This window comes from Arachis hypogaea, chromosome 12 (genome assembly GCF_003086295.3).
Source record: "Arachis hypogaea cultivar Tifrunner chromosome 12, arahy.Tifrunner.gnm2.J5K5, whole genome shotgun sequence".
NCBI classification, from domain to species: Eukaryota; Viridiplantae; Streptophyta; class Magnoliopsida; order Fabales; family Fabaceae; genus Arachis; species Arachis hypogaea.
The window spans coordinates 112364168-112383607 of record NC_092047.1 but is presented as its reverse complement, the minus strand read 5'-3'; the positions used below and the strand labels follow the sequence as shown (position 1 = coordinate 112383607).

At 38.2% G+C, this 19440-nt stretch overlaps 2 protein-coding genes across 2 annotated transcripts; one reads left to right on the top strand and one right to left on the bottom strand.

Annotated features, from left to right (window-relative positions):
* Positions 1-6846: 6846 nt before the first annotated feature.
* Positions 6847-7755, bottom strand: LOC112730574 (uncharacterized). The gene has a single exon (XM_025780645.1). It carries the CDS (start codon positions 7753-7755, stop codon positions 6847-6849), a length of 909 nt encoding a protein of 302 aa, XP_025636430.1.
* A 9866-nt stretch (positions 7756-17621) lies between these two features.
* On the top strand, positions 17622-18770 carry LOC140176875 (F-box/kelch-repeat protein At3g06240-like). The gene has a single exon (XM_072208433.1). It carries the CDS (start codon positions 17622-17624, stop codon positions 18768-18770), a length of 1149 nt encoding a protein of 382 aa, XP_072064534.1.
* Positions 18771-19440: the final 670 nt, after the last annotated feature.

Sequence of the window (19440 nt, the reverse complement as noted above, 5' to 3'; positions counted from 1 at the left end):
ACCATCCGAGACATTCAGTCTAATTAAAAAGAAGCATTTTTTACCTCTAGACAGATATCTTCTGTGGAAAATAATCGGTACAGCAGCACAAGTGCCTAATGTTTCGGAATTAGTCTCGTTTCACCACTTCCTGAACTCTGGAAACAACGTCATCTGTTCCCTTTGCATCCTGTGTCATTGATGAAAATTTGTTAATATTTTGCTTTTTTTCCGTGCAGAGTTTGGAAAATACGCGTCGTAAATACAACGTTGTAACATAGACAGATTTTCGCTATGTACGAAAATTATGAATTACTCAAGACAAAACCCAAGGCAGTATTATAGAGGTCTGTAGCCGATGACATGTTGTCGAACTTTAATTTAGTGTGTCAAGCCGACTCCAGAAGACGTTCCTTGTTCGGCTAAGTGGAAGGAGTATCAACTCCAATTTTGTCGGAGCTATCAACGGGTGACGAATAAAAGTCAGACGAGGAGGTAATGATAGTGTTGTTAAATGAAGGTTGGTATGCACTTCCTGAGTTCTAAGACTAAAGCATGGATATTTGTGGTTTTCAAGTTCATGCTGAATTATATATGAATTAATTGTGATCCACTTTGACTGATGCAAAGAATGAATAGTCAAGTTTGAAATGTTTTCATAACGACCAGCAGGAAGTGATACGGAAAATCATTTCCCACATCCCGGTGCTCGTGATGGAAACGGATCAACCTCGAAAATTCAATCATCTATTCACTCAGTAGGATCACAAGGAATTCATCATCGATTTAACAGTGCACAAAAAAACAACAAAATACCCATGCCTTAGCGCTAAGAAATCAACAACTCCATACCAACTTTCATTTAAACAGACACGAGCATCAATAATTTTTCTCAGTCAAACCTTTTTCCCGTCACCCGCTGGTACCTCCGACAATATTGTCTTAAAAGAGCCTAACCAAGTAACTCTGAAAATTTTATTCACATTACAACCATCACGCCATTGTCTTACCTTCATAGTCAGATTTGTTGGCTGCTTTGGGTTCGGTTATTGAGTGGCTTCACCTGTGAGTTCAGTTTCCAACATCCGAATGGCGACGGCAACCACATGGCTGTAAATTTCATCGACCAACATGCATCTTGGATCACAAAAGTCCACCCAGCAACAATTGGAATGAACACTGCTTCCCGAAGACAATCTGAAATCCCAGACAGACACATCAGTATAAAAACTCAATAAGTAATTCATCAAATCAATTATATACATTAACAACCATGTTCCAACAAAATCATGTCCAAATACACAACCTAATATAATGACTTCACAAATTATTCCATAAACCGAGAAGAACTTACCATCGTATCAACGATAGAGCCACTTTGATTTAGCGAGAAACAAGTCATCATGTGAGACGATACAGGGCATCCATGATACTACCACTAATTGTGACGATTTGTGGAATTAGGGAAAACCTCAACCAAATGAGCGTTGATGGGGTTTTTTTTTTTGGTCGGTGTTGAGGTGGTTGAAGACAATCTGCCCATTTGTAGAACCCTCGCTTGGTGTTGGATAGAGTGATCTTGGATGTGGATAAAGCCTTATCTCATTAGGATCGGCAATTTGTGGTTCTCGTTCTTCTCTTCCAGATCCACCTCTTCTTATCTATGCTCTGGACCTGCAAAATGAAACCACATGACCCCCACTGCAAAGTGAATAAGCCCACACCACCTATTGGCCCAACTACCTTAAACAAGTCCACCTCTGAAGACCAAGACCAAAAACCACAATGCAATAACCCAGCCCACGTACCACCCATTAGAACCACATAACTCTACTCAAGACCACTGGCCCAGCTGAGATCCAAGCCCACCAAAATAAATTACCCACCCTAGAGTCATTAAAAGAAACTACGGATGGGCTATTTTACTCATTGATTGGGCCGAACTAATTTTTTACTCCTCTGTTCATATATCAAACAGTAAAACATTTTTCATTAAACCAAGTTAAAAAAAAAACAAAAAAAAAACTGGTGACATACGGCTTCGTTCAAACATTACCGGTGTTTTAATCTTCCTCGATAAACTTTTTTATCATTAACATTTTAAGGTCAAACCAAACCAATTTTTTTAAAAAATCCCCCCTTTAAAGTGTCAACTTTAAACCCAGCATATAAAGAGAATTTTACCTACAACAATTTGAGGAGTTGTTGTCTTCCTCACCTATTGGGCCACATTTTTTTAATAATTTTTCGTAAAAGGCCAACAAAGTTTCAATTTATTCTGGCTACTATTTTTTTAAAAAAAAGGCAACTTTGCCATTTTTAATGACAAACTAATTTTTTGTGCAATCAAGTTAGAATGGTAAAGTAAAAAAGAAAATGAGCACAAACATAAAATATTTGCGAACGCGATGCTGTTTTAGTTAACACCAAAAGTTGTTTTCAATTTAGTCACAGCCAAAAAAAAGTCATTATAAGTGTTCAACAAACAAGAAACATATAATACTCTGTAAACCCACTACTGGAAAAGTCTTAGCATGATATATTTTGACAAAGAGGTCAAACACAGGGACTAAGCGCCTTCAGTCACTCATCCTTATGCATCCTATCTGCATCGAACCTGGATGATCGTCACTGGCTCCTTTGATATCACCTCGAAGACACCCACTCCACCTGGCTTGAAGTTGCACAATGAAGCAAAGTTCTCCCATCCTCCAGAAATAACGCCGAAGCTACCATCCCTCTTTCCACTGTACCTTGTATATGTAGCTTCGACCTGTATGTGGCCATGTGTGAGGATGAGAGGGTGCCTTTGACCAGTGAAGTGACTGAGATGAGGGACGTTCGGCTGATTATAACACAAGAAATTTCAGTTAGTATTATCTACTTTAATGCTTACTTTAGTAAAACAATATTTCAACCAAAATGTCTTAACAACTTAACGCTTACCAATAATCGCGACGACATCATGCGAGCAGTTAGGTCCATCACAAAGAAAGGCCACTTGCTTTTGACCTTTGTGGCAACCGCTCTAGCACTGGCTGAAGGAGGGATGTTGATACACTTTGCAACTTCATAATTACCAGTCCTTACATATGGTGGTTCTTCAGGATGACGGAGTTGGTACGAGTTCTCAATGCCACCAAAATAAAAAATCCTTACTTGGACATTTGGAGTTTCCTTTGTGTGTGAAATATAGCATGGAGTCCAGATTGATTTTGTACATCTGATAGAACTCCTCCCAGCCTCGAGTCAATGCAATTTTGCCACTTTGGAGTTGCGTCCAGAAGCACCGACAGGGGTTATTCTTTCCGTCAGGCACAACCAGGTCCAGGTAGGGGGTACGGTTTGGTAGCTCATCGGGAGTTATAGGTAGTGACTGTTACAAATTGGTGAAGTTCTGTCAAAACATCGATAGCATTGCAAAAACTCTAAAATTAAGAGGTGTTAAGGAAATGGATGTTAATTACCAGTTTGAACATTGAAGGCCTTATTACTGGCTTCAGAAACCTCATCTTGTAGCTCTGTGTCGCACCGTTATCAATCTCTTGGACTCTCTTACCCTTGTCCTTCGAAGTCGTCGTCTATGGCAAGTGTCACACAGTTGCCAAGTTCAAAAAGGAACAAGGTCAGAGTTCATTTAAAAAAACCCATACAGTCAAAGCTTCTGATTTAAAATCAACACACATGCATGTTTTTGGAATTGGAAACTAAGTGGTTCAATTTTTTCACTCACAGTGCAACTACATTTTGTTGTAAGGTTTAGGGTCGTGATCTATTGAATCTTTAACAGAACAATCTTAATCAAACCTAAATGCATAAAATCCTTTTCAGACGAACAAATCAGAAACCCACATCAGTCCCCCAATCATTTAAAAAATGCTTAACCACGTCTTAATTTTATTTGACTACGATTGCATACATTGACACTACATGCAGATGACGATTAACAACCGATCACTATCAGGAGAAGAGTTAGGATAGAGTTTCACCTTGTTTGACATATTCTCCGAGACGAAGCTGTCGGAGTCGATGCCTTCAACAGCAACTTCTGTGTTATGTTGGGGTTGCTATGAGGAGTGTTTTTTGAAGGAAGATGGAAGGTGAATACTGTTTACTGAAGGATACTTATGTTACACGCTTGTGAATCAAAAGAAAATATAAAGTAAAAAACGAGTGGTTAAAAAACGCGGCATTTTTACAAAAAAATTTAGTGAGTTATTTAGCTACTTAAACCTTGTGGTTTTCGATAATCTCCAACAAATATTCTATTCTATCCCAATAACTCCCCGTAAATCCCTCTCCTTCGAAGTTCGTTTTCAACGAAATACCAAATAAAATTTAATTTAACTTAAAAAAAAAGAAATCCTAGGAAGATGAAATTATTAATTCATTGATTGCTATTAACCGCATTAATTTATGCAAAGTTGCTGGAACACATTTTAGGATTTAAGTCAAATAATTAATTTAATAAGTCGGTTTAAACGTAACTACTACTATTTCCTTTGAAAATTAAATTCTTCAGCAATTGTTACCATCGAAATTAATGCTAGATTAAATTAAAACCACTAGAAACTCGAAACAAACGTTTTAAATTTTTTAAAATTAAATTCATTTTTTTAAATAATCTGTTTATTGTGTATCTTTTTTTCTTTTTTAAAATGCCTGTGTCTATCTATTTGATAACTATTATTGTTTATATTTAGATTCTTCAATGAGAATTATTAAACTACATAAACCTCAAAAAAAATCGTTGCACATTTCCAAAACATTTTGATAATCAATGAATTAAAGTTTATTTTTACGGTCTCCAAAATTTCGGATAACACAGAGTTGGCTAATATTAAAGTACCTCTCTACCACTGATTTGACGTTTGGATTAATTTTACATTAAACGGATTAATAAATTCTCAACTAACATAGTCACAAAGTAAAACAACTGAAAAGAAAAAAAGTTACGTTTCTTTAGTCAACTATTGTTCTTCTGAAAACTTCCTTGGCTTCTCCCTCCCTTCAACCACAGTCCACAGCCATCGTCGAAGTAATTAATCAATAATGGAGTCTGGATTCCGGTAAGCATCTTCTTCAATTTTTACTACCTCCTTTGATAGCAGCCGTATCTGCAAAGAATAAAATGGAGCATATTGTAATAACTGCATGCATAGATTAATTAAATAAAGAGTCACAAAATGTTTGGCTACTCCATTCTTTTATGGTTTCGGGCCACTTTGTTTTATTCGTTGTTGTTTCTACATGTTGGTTTAGGTATGTTAATGCATTAAGGAACATTCAACAATCTTACAACCAATTCTATGTGTTTGGGCTCTTTGCAACAGATGTACGTATATCCACAATTTTGCATTTTTTCGTTGTTATTATTCTGTTAAAAAACGTTTGGAAAACTAAGTTGCCATGGTTTTGTCTTGTTCCGGCACAGGATGATGTTGAATTCCCACCTAATATTGTGCATCTCTTCAAGTGGTACAGTACCACTGATCTTTATTTGGTTGACACTCAAGACAATTGCCTCCACATCACACCCAAGCAAGAAGGTAACAGGTTCTGGATAAAAGGAGCTGATATAGGGAGGATACGGCGCATGTACAGAAGAAGTTCTTTGCTGAGTGTGGAGCTTAGGTACGTTGGCTGGGGAGTATTCTACATGCTCGTCCGGGACATTAACCGGAAAGATGAACCTCCGTGTGTTGTTGATGACATGTATGCGGCGAAGGTTTTGCCTGACTATATAGTTCAACGCTTAGCTTCGGTGTGTGGGGCTTACTTCAACAAAGAAGTCCAACTTAGAGTCTACCAGACAGAGATGTTCCTTATGAATCACCGCCGGATCCAACAACAGCAACATTTGGATACTCAGCAGTCAGGGTGAGTAACAATGGACCATTATTTTCTGGTCTAATTTCTCACGTTTTCATGTTTTGTGCCTAAATTTTTTTAACTTAACTACAGTGTAAACAAGAGGCAACATGGTGGGGGGGCTGAGGCAGGTCCTAGTAAGCGACAGCGACCTCAGACCTGTCCTGAATCGTCCGTCAACCAGGGGTCAAATTAACAGATTTATGCAGACCTATAAAATTTCCTGTGTAGTGTAATTAATCAAAATGTTATCCTTAATGTGTTATTTTGTATGTGACGTAATGTCTTTGACATTTGGTGATCAATTGCGATATACTATGTTTTATATTTATGGTGCATATGTTGCTTTCTTTTTTGTTGCGACTACGTTTGGTTATCAGCAGTGTATCGATCGGATATTGACTGCTACTGCATGCAAATACAATGCTACTGAATGCAAATGATACTGTTCGCACGTATCATAGATGATAACACTAGTATATGGGAAAACAATGGATTTATTTGATTTCTTAACTTTGTTATTTTTTAGTTGGAGCACTCTCCCGGTTTTTGGTTTTACAAAAGTTTAGAAAAAAAAAGAAAAGAAAGGTACTAGATTTCACATTGTCACTGGCCCACTTATATGTCATTTGGAATTTTTGGTCAGAGTGTATAATCCTTGAAGTTTTGGAAAGATTTTTTCTCCTAACAACAGCTTTAGGGCCCACTAACAAAATTAAAACTAATACACAAACTGTCAGCCACGTACACCAGTTTAAAAATGTCCAAGTAAAAAAGGTGAAACTCAAATAACATATTTCCAAAACACATTCCTGGTTTGTCTCCGACGTTATTCCCAACAAGTTCAAGTACCATGGAAAGATAATCTAACTTGGATATTAAAAAATGAGCCTATAACGTATATTTCATCTCCCTTAACAACTAAGGATTCTGTTGTAACTTGTAAGTAGATTATTTTGAAAAAAAAGACACTAACCTTTATCGTATATAGTATGACTAATTCACACAGCGATAATGTGTTCCTGTCCACCATCTGATCCAACATTTCATGCCTTGTATGGTATGATGAACGACATTTTTGTCCCCCATGATAATGCGCGGGATTGATGCGTCGTTGAAAAGAACGAAAGCAAAATCACCCGAGTCTATGTCCCTCCGAGGTATGACTGTCACCCTTTGAACCACATGACCAAACATGTTGCAGAAAAACTCAGCAATGCCATCTGCAGTGGGCATCGACTCTCGACCGAAGCATACGGTCAGTGTCTTTGGACGTTCCGCGTCATCCATCTCCTTGCAGACGTACTTCAGCTTTCCCTTATCTTGCTCAGTTTGCCTTCCTCCTTGTTGCATATGCATTCCTCGGCCATTGATATGTCTACTCAATGCCTCTGGTGCAACCGATATGCATTTGTCCTTTGTGTTGAAACCCAGTAGTTCTTTAGGAGTCCTCTGGTACTCCAACCACACCGCATCCATCGTTATGTCGCCTAGAATTCTAGCGCAAATGGTATATAGGGTATCGGGAATTAGAGTTAGCAGGACGGATCTCATCCTATGAACCTGGTATAACGTGAGCTCAGTTTTCAGCACGTGTCCGAGGGTTTCGAGTTTTCTGGAGTTCTCCACAACCCCAGATAACTCCTGAGATAGTAGGCATTGCAAACAGATGACACATTCATCGGCAAGACTGTTCATAAACCAGCCTTCCTTTTTTATGGCTGTTTGCACAATACCATTCAGTCCCATTGTCTCCAGTGACAGTAGAAATGCCATGACCATCAGGGACTGTTTAACTTCGCGGTGAAGGACTTGCGTCAGGATCCTGAATGTAGTTCGATCTATTCCATGAAACATTTCCAAACATTTGATTGCCATGGTTGAGGGCTTCCTTCTAGTATCCATGTTGTATGGGTTAGAATTTGTAAGCATATAGTTTGTAGTTGTAGTTTTTTATGCTTAGACCACCTACTCATTTCCTCCTTCTTATAGTCATGCAGCATGGTCTCCACTTTATTGCACCATCTTATTGCTCGTAGTCCTAGACTAACCATCACCTACCTAATTGGAATATTATTTAATGGCCTTAATTACATTGTATACATGTATATGATTTTATTGATACCACTAGGTGCGGTTTATAGTTTCTTCTTGAAAAAGAACATGTGATAACTTTATCTAGTAAGGCGAAATTGAAATTTAATTGCGTAAACATCGCCATATTCTATGAATCATAACAGCTTATTTAGCATAGGCAGAAATAATTTGTTTATACAACATTATCGTTTTAAGTTACATGACTGAATAGATGTTACTAATTAATTCTCTAATAAAGTTAATATTTATAGACCAAAATAAAAATAATATATTAAAAGTGGGAAACAATATTTTTAATTACAAATAATAAAAAATAAAATTTAGAGAGAAATGAGAATCATTAACAAAAAAGTTAAATATTTATGTTGGTCGTAATTGAAATAAATGATTATTGTGTATATTGTTTATTGTTTGTCGGTTTCCGATTCAATGCGCACGGTTCAATATGTCCGGTCTAGTGACTAGATCTCAGACTGAATGGTCTTCGTGCCGATGGTTTATTGTCTGGTTCAACGTGTACGATTTGGGGTTCGCGGTTTGGTCGTTAGGTCTTACGGTGAATGGTTCTGTGCCTCTGGTTTATCGTTTGGCGGTTTTCGGTTCAACGTGTACGGTTCAATGTGTACGAGTTAGTTAGCAGGTCTTATCATGAATGGTTCTGTGTCTATGGTTTATCGTTTGGCGGTTTCCGGTTCATCGTGGACGGTTTATGGTTCGCGGTTTGTTCGCTAGGTCTTTTAGTGAACGGCTTCGTGCATATTGTTTGTTGTTTACCGGTATCTGGTTCAATGCGCACGGTTCAATATGTCTGGTCTAGTGACTAGATCTCAGACTGAATGGTCTTCGTGCCGATGGTTTATTGTTTGGCGGTTTCTGGTTCAACGTCTACGGTTGAGGGTTCGTGGTCTGGTCGTTAGTTCTTACGGTGAATGGTTCTGTGCCTCTGGTTTATCGTTTGGCGGTTTCCAATTCATCGTGGACGGTTTAGGGTTCGCGGTTTGTTCGCTAGGTCTTTTAATGAATGGCTTCGTGTATATTGTTTGTTGTTTGCCGGTTTCCAGTTCAATGCGCACGGTTCAATGTGTCCGGTGTAGCGACTAGATCTCAGACTTAATGGTCTTCGTGCCGATGGTTTATTGTTTGGCGGTTTCTGGTTCAACGTGTACGGTTTAGGGTTCGCGGTTTGGTCGTTAGGTCTAACGGTGAATGGTTCTGTGACTCTGGTTTATCGTTTGGCGGTTTCCGGTTCAACGTGTACGGTTCAATGTGTACCAGTTAGTCAGTAGGTCTTATCATGAATGGTTCTATGTCTATGGTTTATCGTTTGGCGGTTTTTGGTTCATCGTGGACGGTTTAGGTTTCGCGGTTTGTTCGCTATGTCTTTTAATGAACGGCTTCGTGCATATTGTTTGTTGTTTGCCGGTTTCCGGTTCAATGTGCACGGTTCAATGTGTCCGGTGTAGCGACTAGATCTCAGACTTAATGGTCTTCGTGCCGATGGTTTATTGTTTGGCGGTTTCTGGTTCAACGTGTACGGTTTAGGGTTCGCGGTTTGGTCGTTAGGTCTAACGGTGAATGGTTCTGTGACTCTGGTTTATCGTTTGGCGGTTTCCGGTTCAACGTGTACGGTTCAATGTGTACAAGTTAGTCAGTAGGTCTTATCATGAATGGTTCTGTGCCTCTGGTTTATCGTTTGGCGGTTTCCGGTTCATCGTGGACGGTTTAGGGTTCGCGGTTTGTTCGCTAGGTCTTTTAATGAATGGCTTCGTGTATATTGTTTGTTGTTTGCCGGTTTCCAGTTCAATGCGCACGGTTCAATGTGTCCGGTGTAGCGACTAGATCTCAGACTTAATGGTCTTCGTGCCGATGGTTTATTATTTGGCAGTTTCTGGTTCAACGTGTACGGTTTAGGGTTCGCGGTTTGGTCGTTAGGTCTAACGGTGAATGGTTCTGTGACTCTGGTTTATCGTTTGGCGGTTTTCGGTTCAACGTGTACGGTTCAATGTGTACCAGTTAGTCAGTAGGTCTTATCATGAATGGTTCTGTGTCTATGGTTTATCGTTTGGCGGTTTTTGGTTCATCGTGGACGGTTTAGGTTTCGCGGTTTGTTCGCTATGTCTTTTAATGAACGGCTTCGTGCATATTGTTTGTTGTTTGCCGGTTTTCGGTTCAATGTGCACGGTTCAATGTGTCCGGTGTAGCGACTAGATCTCAGACTTAATGGTCTTCGTGCCGATGGTTTATTGTTTGGCGGTTTCTGGTTCAACGTGTACGGTTTAGGGTTCGCGGTTTGGTCGTTAGGTCTAACGGTGAATGGTTCTGTGACTCTGGTTTATCGTTTGGCGGTTTCCGGTTCAACGTGTACGGTTCAATGTGTACCAGTTAGTCAGTAGGTCTTATCATGAATGGTTCTGTGCCTTTGGTTTATCGTTTGGCGGTTTCCGGTTCATCATGGACGGTTTAGGGTTTGCGGTTTGTTCGCTAGGTCTTTTAATGAATGGCTTCGTGTATATTGTTTGTTGTTTGCCGGTTTCCAGTTCAATGCGCACGGTTCAATGTGTCCGGTTTAGCGACTAGATCTCAGACTTAATGGTCTTCGTGCCGATGGTTTATTATTTGGCGGTTTCTGGTTCAACGTGTACGGTTTAGGGTTCGCGGTTTGGTCGTTAGGTCTAACGGTGAATGGTTCTGTGACTCTGGTTTATCGTTTGGCGGTTTCCGGTTCAACGTGTACGGTTCAATGTGTACCAGTTAGTCAGTAGGTCTTATCATGAATGGTTCTGTGTCTATGGTTTATCGTTTGGCGGTTTTCGGTTCATCGTGGATGGTTTAGGTTTCACGGTTTGTTCGCTATGTCTTTTAATGAACGGCTTCGTGCATATTGTTTGTTGTTTGCCGGTTTCCGGTTCAATGTGCACGGTTCAATGTGTCTGGTGTAGCGACTAGATCTCAGACTTAATGGTCTTCGTGCCGATGGTTTATTGTTTGGCGGTTTCTGGTTCAACGTGTACGGTTTAGGGTTCGCGGTTTGGTCGTTAGGTCTAACGGTGAATGGTTCTGTGACTCTGGTTTATCGTTTGGCGGTTTCCGGTTCAACGTGTACGGTTCAATGTGTACCAGTTCGTCAGTAGGTCTTATAATAAATTAATATACAAGAATTACATTTACAGATTTTAACAAAGCCAAACAAAAATATTTTTTTTTACAAAATCAAAAGTAAAAATTTAATAGAAAAATATAATTATATATTTAAAATATTTGAATACTAAAGAGATTACAAGCAATTTACTAAAGGGTAGAATTGATAAAACAAAATAAATCCAGTCCTAACGTGATTATCTAAACGCAGAAGCTACAATTTCCAGCTCCTTATAAACGCACGTTAAAAACCTAAAATCACGTTGGCGTATAAAGAAAAAAAAGCACCCAAACAAAAAGAGAAAGCATTCAATGCACTCAAATGTGCTTCTCTTCCTTCTAACGCAAAATCAAACACACCCATAATGGTTCCAGTTTTAGAGTGAGTAAATCCAATGTTATGATACTAAAGATTATACTAAAAAAGTTCCAAACACATTACTAATAGTTAGTTTTAAGTTTCCTTATTATCTTTCGGGGAAGGCAGTGCTTTGCGATGAGGGATGGGAAGTTCAGTCTCCTATAAATGATAGACAACGGGCCTAAAGGTGGAAAGCAAAAAAGTCATTAAGCAATAAATTAGGGTGCAGTATAAGTTAGATAATGAGTGACCATGACAAACGAAAAATCAAAGATCTGTGTGGGAGACAGGTAATGGTATACACATAGTTAATGAAAAGGAATATAACTCATAGGAAATGGAATAAAAATTCCCCTTTTCGAGTGTTTAGCCGTCGCATTAAACTTTGTTGCGGACTAAATCTTTGACCCAGTGTGTGAAACAACAATAGATAACAACAAACACAATTCTGATATTGAGCATATTACTTTATGAGCAACTTAATTGAGACAAGCATTCATTACGAAAATTAAAACAAGTCTTCCAGTAACCGATTGGTAAAAGAAAAAAAATATACGGTTACCAGAAAATGTTTAATAGCTTTGACTACAGAAAAGGAAATTAAACAAATGTATTGAGCTGAATAACTTCAAATAGATTTAAAGGATCGATACCTCGACTAAACGAAACTAATTTAAAAAAAAAAAACAGGTTGGAGCCTGATCTTTAACCAATGAGAAAAAAGATTTTTATGTAAATTATAATTTTACTCAAAAATTTAGGAATATAAACTCTGGAAACGTAAACTGCCTCATATATTAGAGGTCTATAGCCAAATATCACTCAATTGTCAAAACTCCTTTGAATAGTAGGGACAAGCTACCGTGTTTGTTATTCTTTTAAGAAATTGTGCTTGCTAGTGGAGTGCAACTCATTAACTGAACATGTTGCAGTATTTTTCATGTTTTTTTTTTAAATAAAAAAATTAAACAGCTAAAACACCCAATGGCTGCCAGAGGAAAGCGACGCTCAACACAAAAAATAGAAAAGGGAGACGACGAAGCCAAAAAAGAACAAAGTAGAAAGATCTCAAGAAAAGTTGTCGACAAGGAAGTGATAGAACTGTCATCAAGGTTAGAATTAAATTACATTTCGAGAAACTAGTGAAGTCCTTTTATAACGATTCCGAGTGTAAAGTATTCATATTTTTAAGTTTTGTTTCTCATAGTCTCCGAGGAAGCACCATGCATGACCAGCGACTGCATGTAAATTTTAACGGTGGAGCCAGCAAAGAGATAGGCGACGACTTCGGTAAAACTACAGTCGTAGAACCTTCCCTAAAAGAAGTGGTAACGCAAATGTCGACGATTATGAATACACTTTCAAACCTGATTGCTTCCCAGACCAAGACGTGTTATCCTGTGTTTGGAACTATGCCACAAACGATCAATCTTCGGAATGGGCCACCCGATAACTTCAACCCCACAGTAATGCCTGTGATCATGAGCGGATTCAGCATGCCATCCGGTAATCTTGAGAGGAATCTGGATTCCTCCAAGAAGATTAGATCCAACATGTCAAGCATTCATCAAGCCGCGGATTCAATATCGCATATGGCTACAAAGTGTTGTTCAATGTCTCCGAAGTGTGAACAGACACCGGCAGATGATTATGTTATTCGCCGAAGTTTGTTCTGCGATGATGGTACTGGAAAGAAGACAGTTACAAAACCAGTTATAACGAGTAGCTTAGACAAGGCTGTATATGTTAGCTACTTCAACCCGGCTGACAGAAAATTGCCACTAGCGAAGGAAACCGCAAAGATACCTGCGGTGGGTTATATCATGTTAAGTATGTGTTAGAGATTTGTTGTGCTGGTTTACTATTAATAACTAACGGCTTAGTTTTCGTTGTATCAGTGGAAGCCTGTTCTATTCCGTCCCCCAGCTGAGATGGCACTGTGCAAGGACGAAGTTTCAGTCGTAACCTACGTCTTTGGTTCAGATCTGGAGGATGAAGAACTGAATTCGGAGATAATTTCACAGACAAACTTGTGGCACGCTAATAGGAGAGTCATGTATACTCTACTGCCAAACAAACGATTGGTGGACGAGGTATGGATTTTTCAGTCATTACCCTTCGTTAATTTCATAAACGAAACTCCCAACATATAAAATAATTTTAACAAGGGAATATATGTTTATATTTTTTCTTATTGGCCGTCAATCAACGAACGCTGAAGCAGATCATAAACCTCACATCAAGCATGCTCATGTGTGATGCACGCAAGGACACCGGTTTTCCCTGCTTGTGGTTTTTACCCACTACATTTTCGGTGAGTGAAAACCATTAAGAGGATCTCCATCTCCTGGTTTCCATTAATCTTACACATGTTTATGAAAAATCTAATTTCAGCAATTTGCCCTTAATTGGACTCACTCCCCAAAGACTTTGAAACGCTATTACGCTGAGGAATACATGGGAGAGTTTGAGTCGTTATGCAAGGTAACTTTCTAATTTAATTCTCGTAATAGATGATAATGTAAATTAAAAACGCTTATTCCTGTATAACTTATTTGTGTATATTTTTGATAGATTTTTGTTCCTATGAACGAGGATAACATGCACTGGTACCTGCTTGTAATTGATATAGAAAAAAGACACCTAATATTATTGGACTCTAAACCATGCGTCTCAAGCAGAACCAGGCGCCGTCGTTGTGCGAAGCTAATGGTAGTGTTGCAAAATTTCTAATAGGCGGAAATAGAGTCTAAGTTGCTTGAACAGACACCGGAGTTGACACCTGACTTAAATTTTACTTTGATTACAGGTACTGTTTATTGAGGAGATGCTTGATGACTCCACATTCTATGCTAACCAAACAACACACAGACCAATAATTTCAGAGTATCCTATAATACACCCTGCAGAAATTGGCGAGCAGAACGATGACTCGTAAGAAACCTTACAAGTTATTATTGATACGTTTTCCTTCTGAATTACTGAGATGCATCAAAGAATTTGCTAACGTGTGATGAATACGTTTTCCTTCTGCACAAGTAAAATAGACCGCTAACATATTTATTGACGTTGTAATAGTGCTATACATTGCTTTTCCGGCCAGCCTTGGTTACGAAAGATAATATTTTTTTACAGTTCCATTTCGTCTGCTATGATTTTTTTTCCTTAGAAATTAAGTTGGTTATAGACTTCAATAAACTTTTTTTACATATACAAGGAATGATTGTGGAGTTTGGATGACAACCTGGATGAGGGAGTGCCAATGGAGGAGTAACTACAATATTAAGGTAGTTATAAAATAAAATTGGTTTCATGGTTTCATATATTATATCGAAATTTTAATCTAACCTATGCGTCTGAATTCTTTTGTTTTCTCTCCTAGGTAAATGATAGCACTAGATTACGGCTGGCTATTGATCTGGTCATGAATCCGTTCAATTTGAAATCCCAGGAAGTCCTTGAGGCAGCAAAGAAATACTACAACGAAATAGCTAAAAAGGAAGAGCGATTGGTTAAGGGGTTAGGAAGTATGCTCTGAGTTATTTATACCTAAGGCATTAAAATAATTGTGTCCATTGCATAGACTTTAAATACTATAATGCTTGCAATAAGTTATTCTGGTTATGTTATTTTAAGTACGTTCTGTTAATTTTTGATTGACGTTTTGTGTTGCGCTTACTGATTGGGAAAAAGCTACTGGGTCGTAAAAAATATGATTATGTTATTTGAAGTACTTTATGTTAATTTATGAATGGAACAGCACATTGCGATATGTTAATAAAGAAAGGTTTGCATGATTTCCTATATTTTGTCAAACAATATAGTAAACATGATTTCAATAATTTATCTAAATATGAACACCATATTAAACTTATTATATTTTTTTTAATTTTATTATGTACAACCTTCGTTATGTTTATTCATCTAGTGATACGTATACCAATGAATGGTTATTAAACTACATTTACCTAGTAATACAACTCAAATAGAGTTTATTATGTGTATTTATTATTTAGTTTAGATTTACGAAAAGGTTTGATTAGTGATAAGGTTTGAATCCTAATGGATGGCTTCAATATATCCCTTCAACTTCATTTCCAACCGGTGTGACCTCTGGTTTTACCCTCTTTAAAAGTAAAACTTGACTTCCTAGAGAAAATCATTTGACAACACCATTGGTAACCCTCTCCTAATTCACTCACCGTGCCTATCAACTTCAGAGACTAATCACTAAAATTAGCAAACAAAGATGGAGCCAGAATTCCGGTAAGCAGATAACTAATTTTTTCTTTTTGTTAACTATTTTTTCCACACACATGACCATCTATCCTTGCATGGTTTGTTCTTTTTAACATTGATTACTTCTCAAGTTTCGGTTATGTCCTTCCATGGTTTCTTATTCTTAACAATACTGACTTTTCAACATTTGGTTCGTGGTGGCTACCGGCTAGTTACGTCAGTGCCTTAAGGAACGTGAGAAGATGCCCTGACCAGACTTTCGTCCTAAACCTATTCCCAACAGATGTAAGCTTACTTCCGGCGCCGCAGACGCCACTTCTCTTTACGTTTTTTTATCTAATTTTTTTCAAAATCTGTTTAACATCTAATTTTGTTTCTCTGACTATAGGAAGATGTAAGGATTCCACAGCATATCGTACGGCACTTTTCGTTCTTCACAACCACTGATCTGTACTTAATAGACAGACAAGACAACTGTCTCCATATCCACCCAAATAGAGACGGTGATAACTACTGGATCAACGCAGCCGACATGGGGAGGATAAGATCTCTCCATCGACCAACTTCACGGCTTATGCTGGAACTCAGTTACGTAGGTTGGGGTATCTTCCACATGCTTGCATGGGACCATACTCGTTCGGTAGAAATGCCCAGAGCCGTTGATGAGATATATGCCTCCAACGTATTGCCGGACCAAATCAAACACTGGCTGGCGGACAGATGCAACGTACACTTCAACAAGGATGAACAGGTGGCTGCATTTGAAACCGAAAGGTTATTACGCGGGCAGCATCGGAGGCAAGAAGGTTCACCACCGCGTTCTCACGAGTCAAGGTAACAATAACTTGTTTACTTAGGAAAGTAAGTCTACATACTTTATTATATTCATTGTTGTATAATAAATTTTCCAAAATTACTGCAGGTTCAACTGCCGTCAACAGGGGGGAGGTGCAGCGGCAGTACCTAATAGTAGGGCAAATGCAGGACCTAGTAGGAGGTATGGTAGAAATTCGCCATCTGACTCTTCCGACTCGTCTGTGGACCAGATAGTACCATCATCGTAGGACAAAAGAAGAATTATTAATTTGTTTAAGGTTTATTGGTGAAATAATGTTTTGTAGTAGTGTTTCGGTAGCCATGTCTGTATGTACATGTTGACTTTTGTGGAAATCTTCCATTAGTATTCTGTGTAATAGCTTTGATTTTCTGATTATGGTGTTGGACTTCGTTATTTTGATAATTTATATACATCTATGGGTTTATTTTTGATCAAGTCTCATACAAGTCTCACAAAATCTATGGATTTTTTTATTCCGGTCATTATTTGTAAGAAAATTTGGTGACAACGACTTTTTTATCGTGTGGAAAACTTGAATGTTGTTTACCTGTGGCTGCATGGATGATGGTGTCGCAATGGTTGCTGGTAACATCCTAATTAGGTATTGGAATTACTTAATGCTGAATCTGTGGAAATGATTAATTTGGGAGTAACATGGTTTTCTTTAGGATGAGGGGTTGTAATGTTGTGATAAGGCAAACAAAATTGGAAATCAAGTATCCAGAATAGTGAGTATATCAGCAAATTAAAACTTAATAGGGAATATTTGCGGCTGCTTCTAATTTCAAACTAGAAAAACGAAAAATCAAAGATAATATTGGAGTATGTTGGAATTCCAACTGAATTTATTTACTAGGGTAGGCAAAAACTTGGGAAGACGAGTCAAATTTAATGGTACTAAACACCTAGTTCAAACAGGTTAGGATAACACCGGTAAATACAATATTCTGCCTCATCAATTCTCGTTGGATGCTGCATCTCACACAATTAATAAGTTAGACTAACATTACTTAAAAGAGAGCAACAGACTTCAACAATTCAAAAACTACAAAGTAAACACAACCGAAAACCAAGATTACGAAACGCGCGTCTAGTAAAATGGCTAAATTCCAACTTTCCTTGCCGATTATTCCGGATGAACTGCTACAAGAAATCTTCCTGCGTAGTAGTGCCAAAGCTGTAGGGAGATGTATGTGCTTGAATAAATTCTGGCACCGACAGCTACGCCAACCAGAGACATGCATACACCACATGCGAAGGCAGAAAGTGTTAGATCAACATGTTTTGTTTCATGTTGGATACTCACTACTGTTAATGGGTTCAGATTCACTGTATATAGTGAATGCTGCTTCTGGAGAAGAAGTGAATGTTCAGCATCCTTTCGGAGTTGGCATCCATGGGTGGTTCCGCATTCTGGGAGTGTTAAACGGGAACATATGTTTCAAGTTCTCCCGTGAACAAGACGACACAAGACTTTTGGTATGGAATCCGACAACACAATGCTCTAGAGAAATTTCTGACCCCCACAAGGACCACGGTAGATCGTTTTTCCCAGTATATGGTTTCGGTCATGTTCCAAACTCAGATGCATACACAGTCATACATATGTGCAAAAGGGACATAGCTGATGCCTACGTTTTTTTCTCTAGATATTGTTCAAGGCGTTCTACATGGTTTCACTGCGTTGATTGTCTCCCTGGTGTAGAAAAAATTGACCCTAACTCTGTTTTTAATAATGGTCACGCGTATTGGATAACTGGTACAGGAGATAGCTATGCTACACCCAAGTCTGTTTTATGTTACAGTGTAGAAGATGAATCATTTAGCGAGGTGTCTATCCCTGTAGGTGCAATATATACCGTTCACAATTTACTAACCCACAAGGAAAAACTTGCACTCCTCGCTCATACACACAACGAATTTGGGTATGTCGCAGCAATTTGGCACTTGAATGAAGACGCGGATGGAAACAAAATATTAGAGCAGTACTGCAGGTTTGCGAGTCGAAGCATCAGAGAAAATCCAATACTATTCGTGGATGATAACCTACTTTTGTTGGTGAACAATTCAAAGGAAAGAGAGTTACTCGTCAATTACAGGTACAGAGAGCTTGTGTTGACAGAATATGACATCGAACATGGCACTAGAAATCTATTGGTGAGGAGAGCATGGCGATACCCAGAAACGCCACACCCGATCACAGTAAGGTCTACACTCAAGTATTTTGCAGGGATGTTTCCTGTCTAGAAATAATTGACATTTAGATATACTCCGACTACATGTATTGTGGAACTTGGTTGAAACTCTTTGTTTAGTATTCCGATTGATGTTAATTATGTTTTTTTTTTGTTAATGGAATCCCTAGAACTGTTATGACAATGGTTAATTCCTAGTGTTTTTTCTATCAGTCTGTCTTTACAATTGTATGTTTTACATTTTTTTGAAAGAGCCAAAATTAAGAGAAATGGTTGCATAACAACCTCAATCTATCTAATTCGATGTGTCGTGTAGTCTTCCTCATGTACAGGAGATTTATAATGGTGTTATTTTGTTTCTAACCATCCTAGTATAGGGATTATGTAAGAAATAACAGTTAACCTACTAACAATTTACGCGAATATTCAATCAAGAAATGCTATTCCAAATTACATTGATCAAATTAACGGTTAACACAATAGTTACCTGGAAAAACTTGGTTTCCTTTTAAAATTCCGGAGAGAGTTGGGCTTAACAGGTTTCAAGCCAGTTGCTGCATTAATCCTGACTTGAATTATCCACTAATTATTTTTGTAGCTGGCCCAAGTTGATAGATAGCCCACTTTACTTTTAGATATACTTGAACTACCAAAAAATAAACATCTTTCCAGGTTAGTTGACCGAGCCCAATCCCAAGTATGACAGAAAGACTAAATATTCA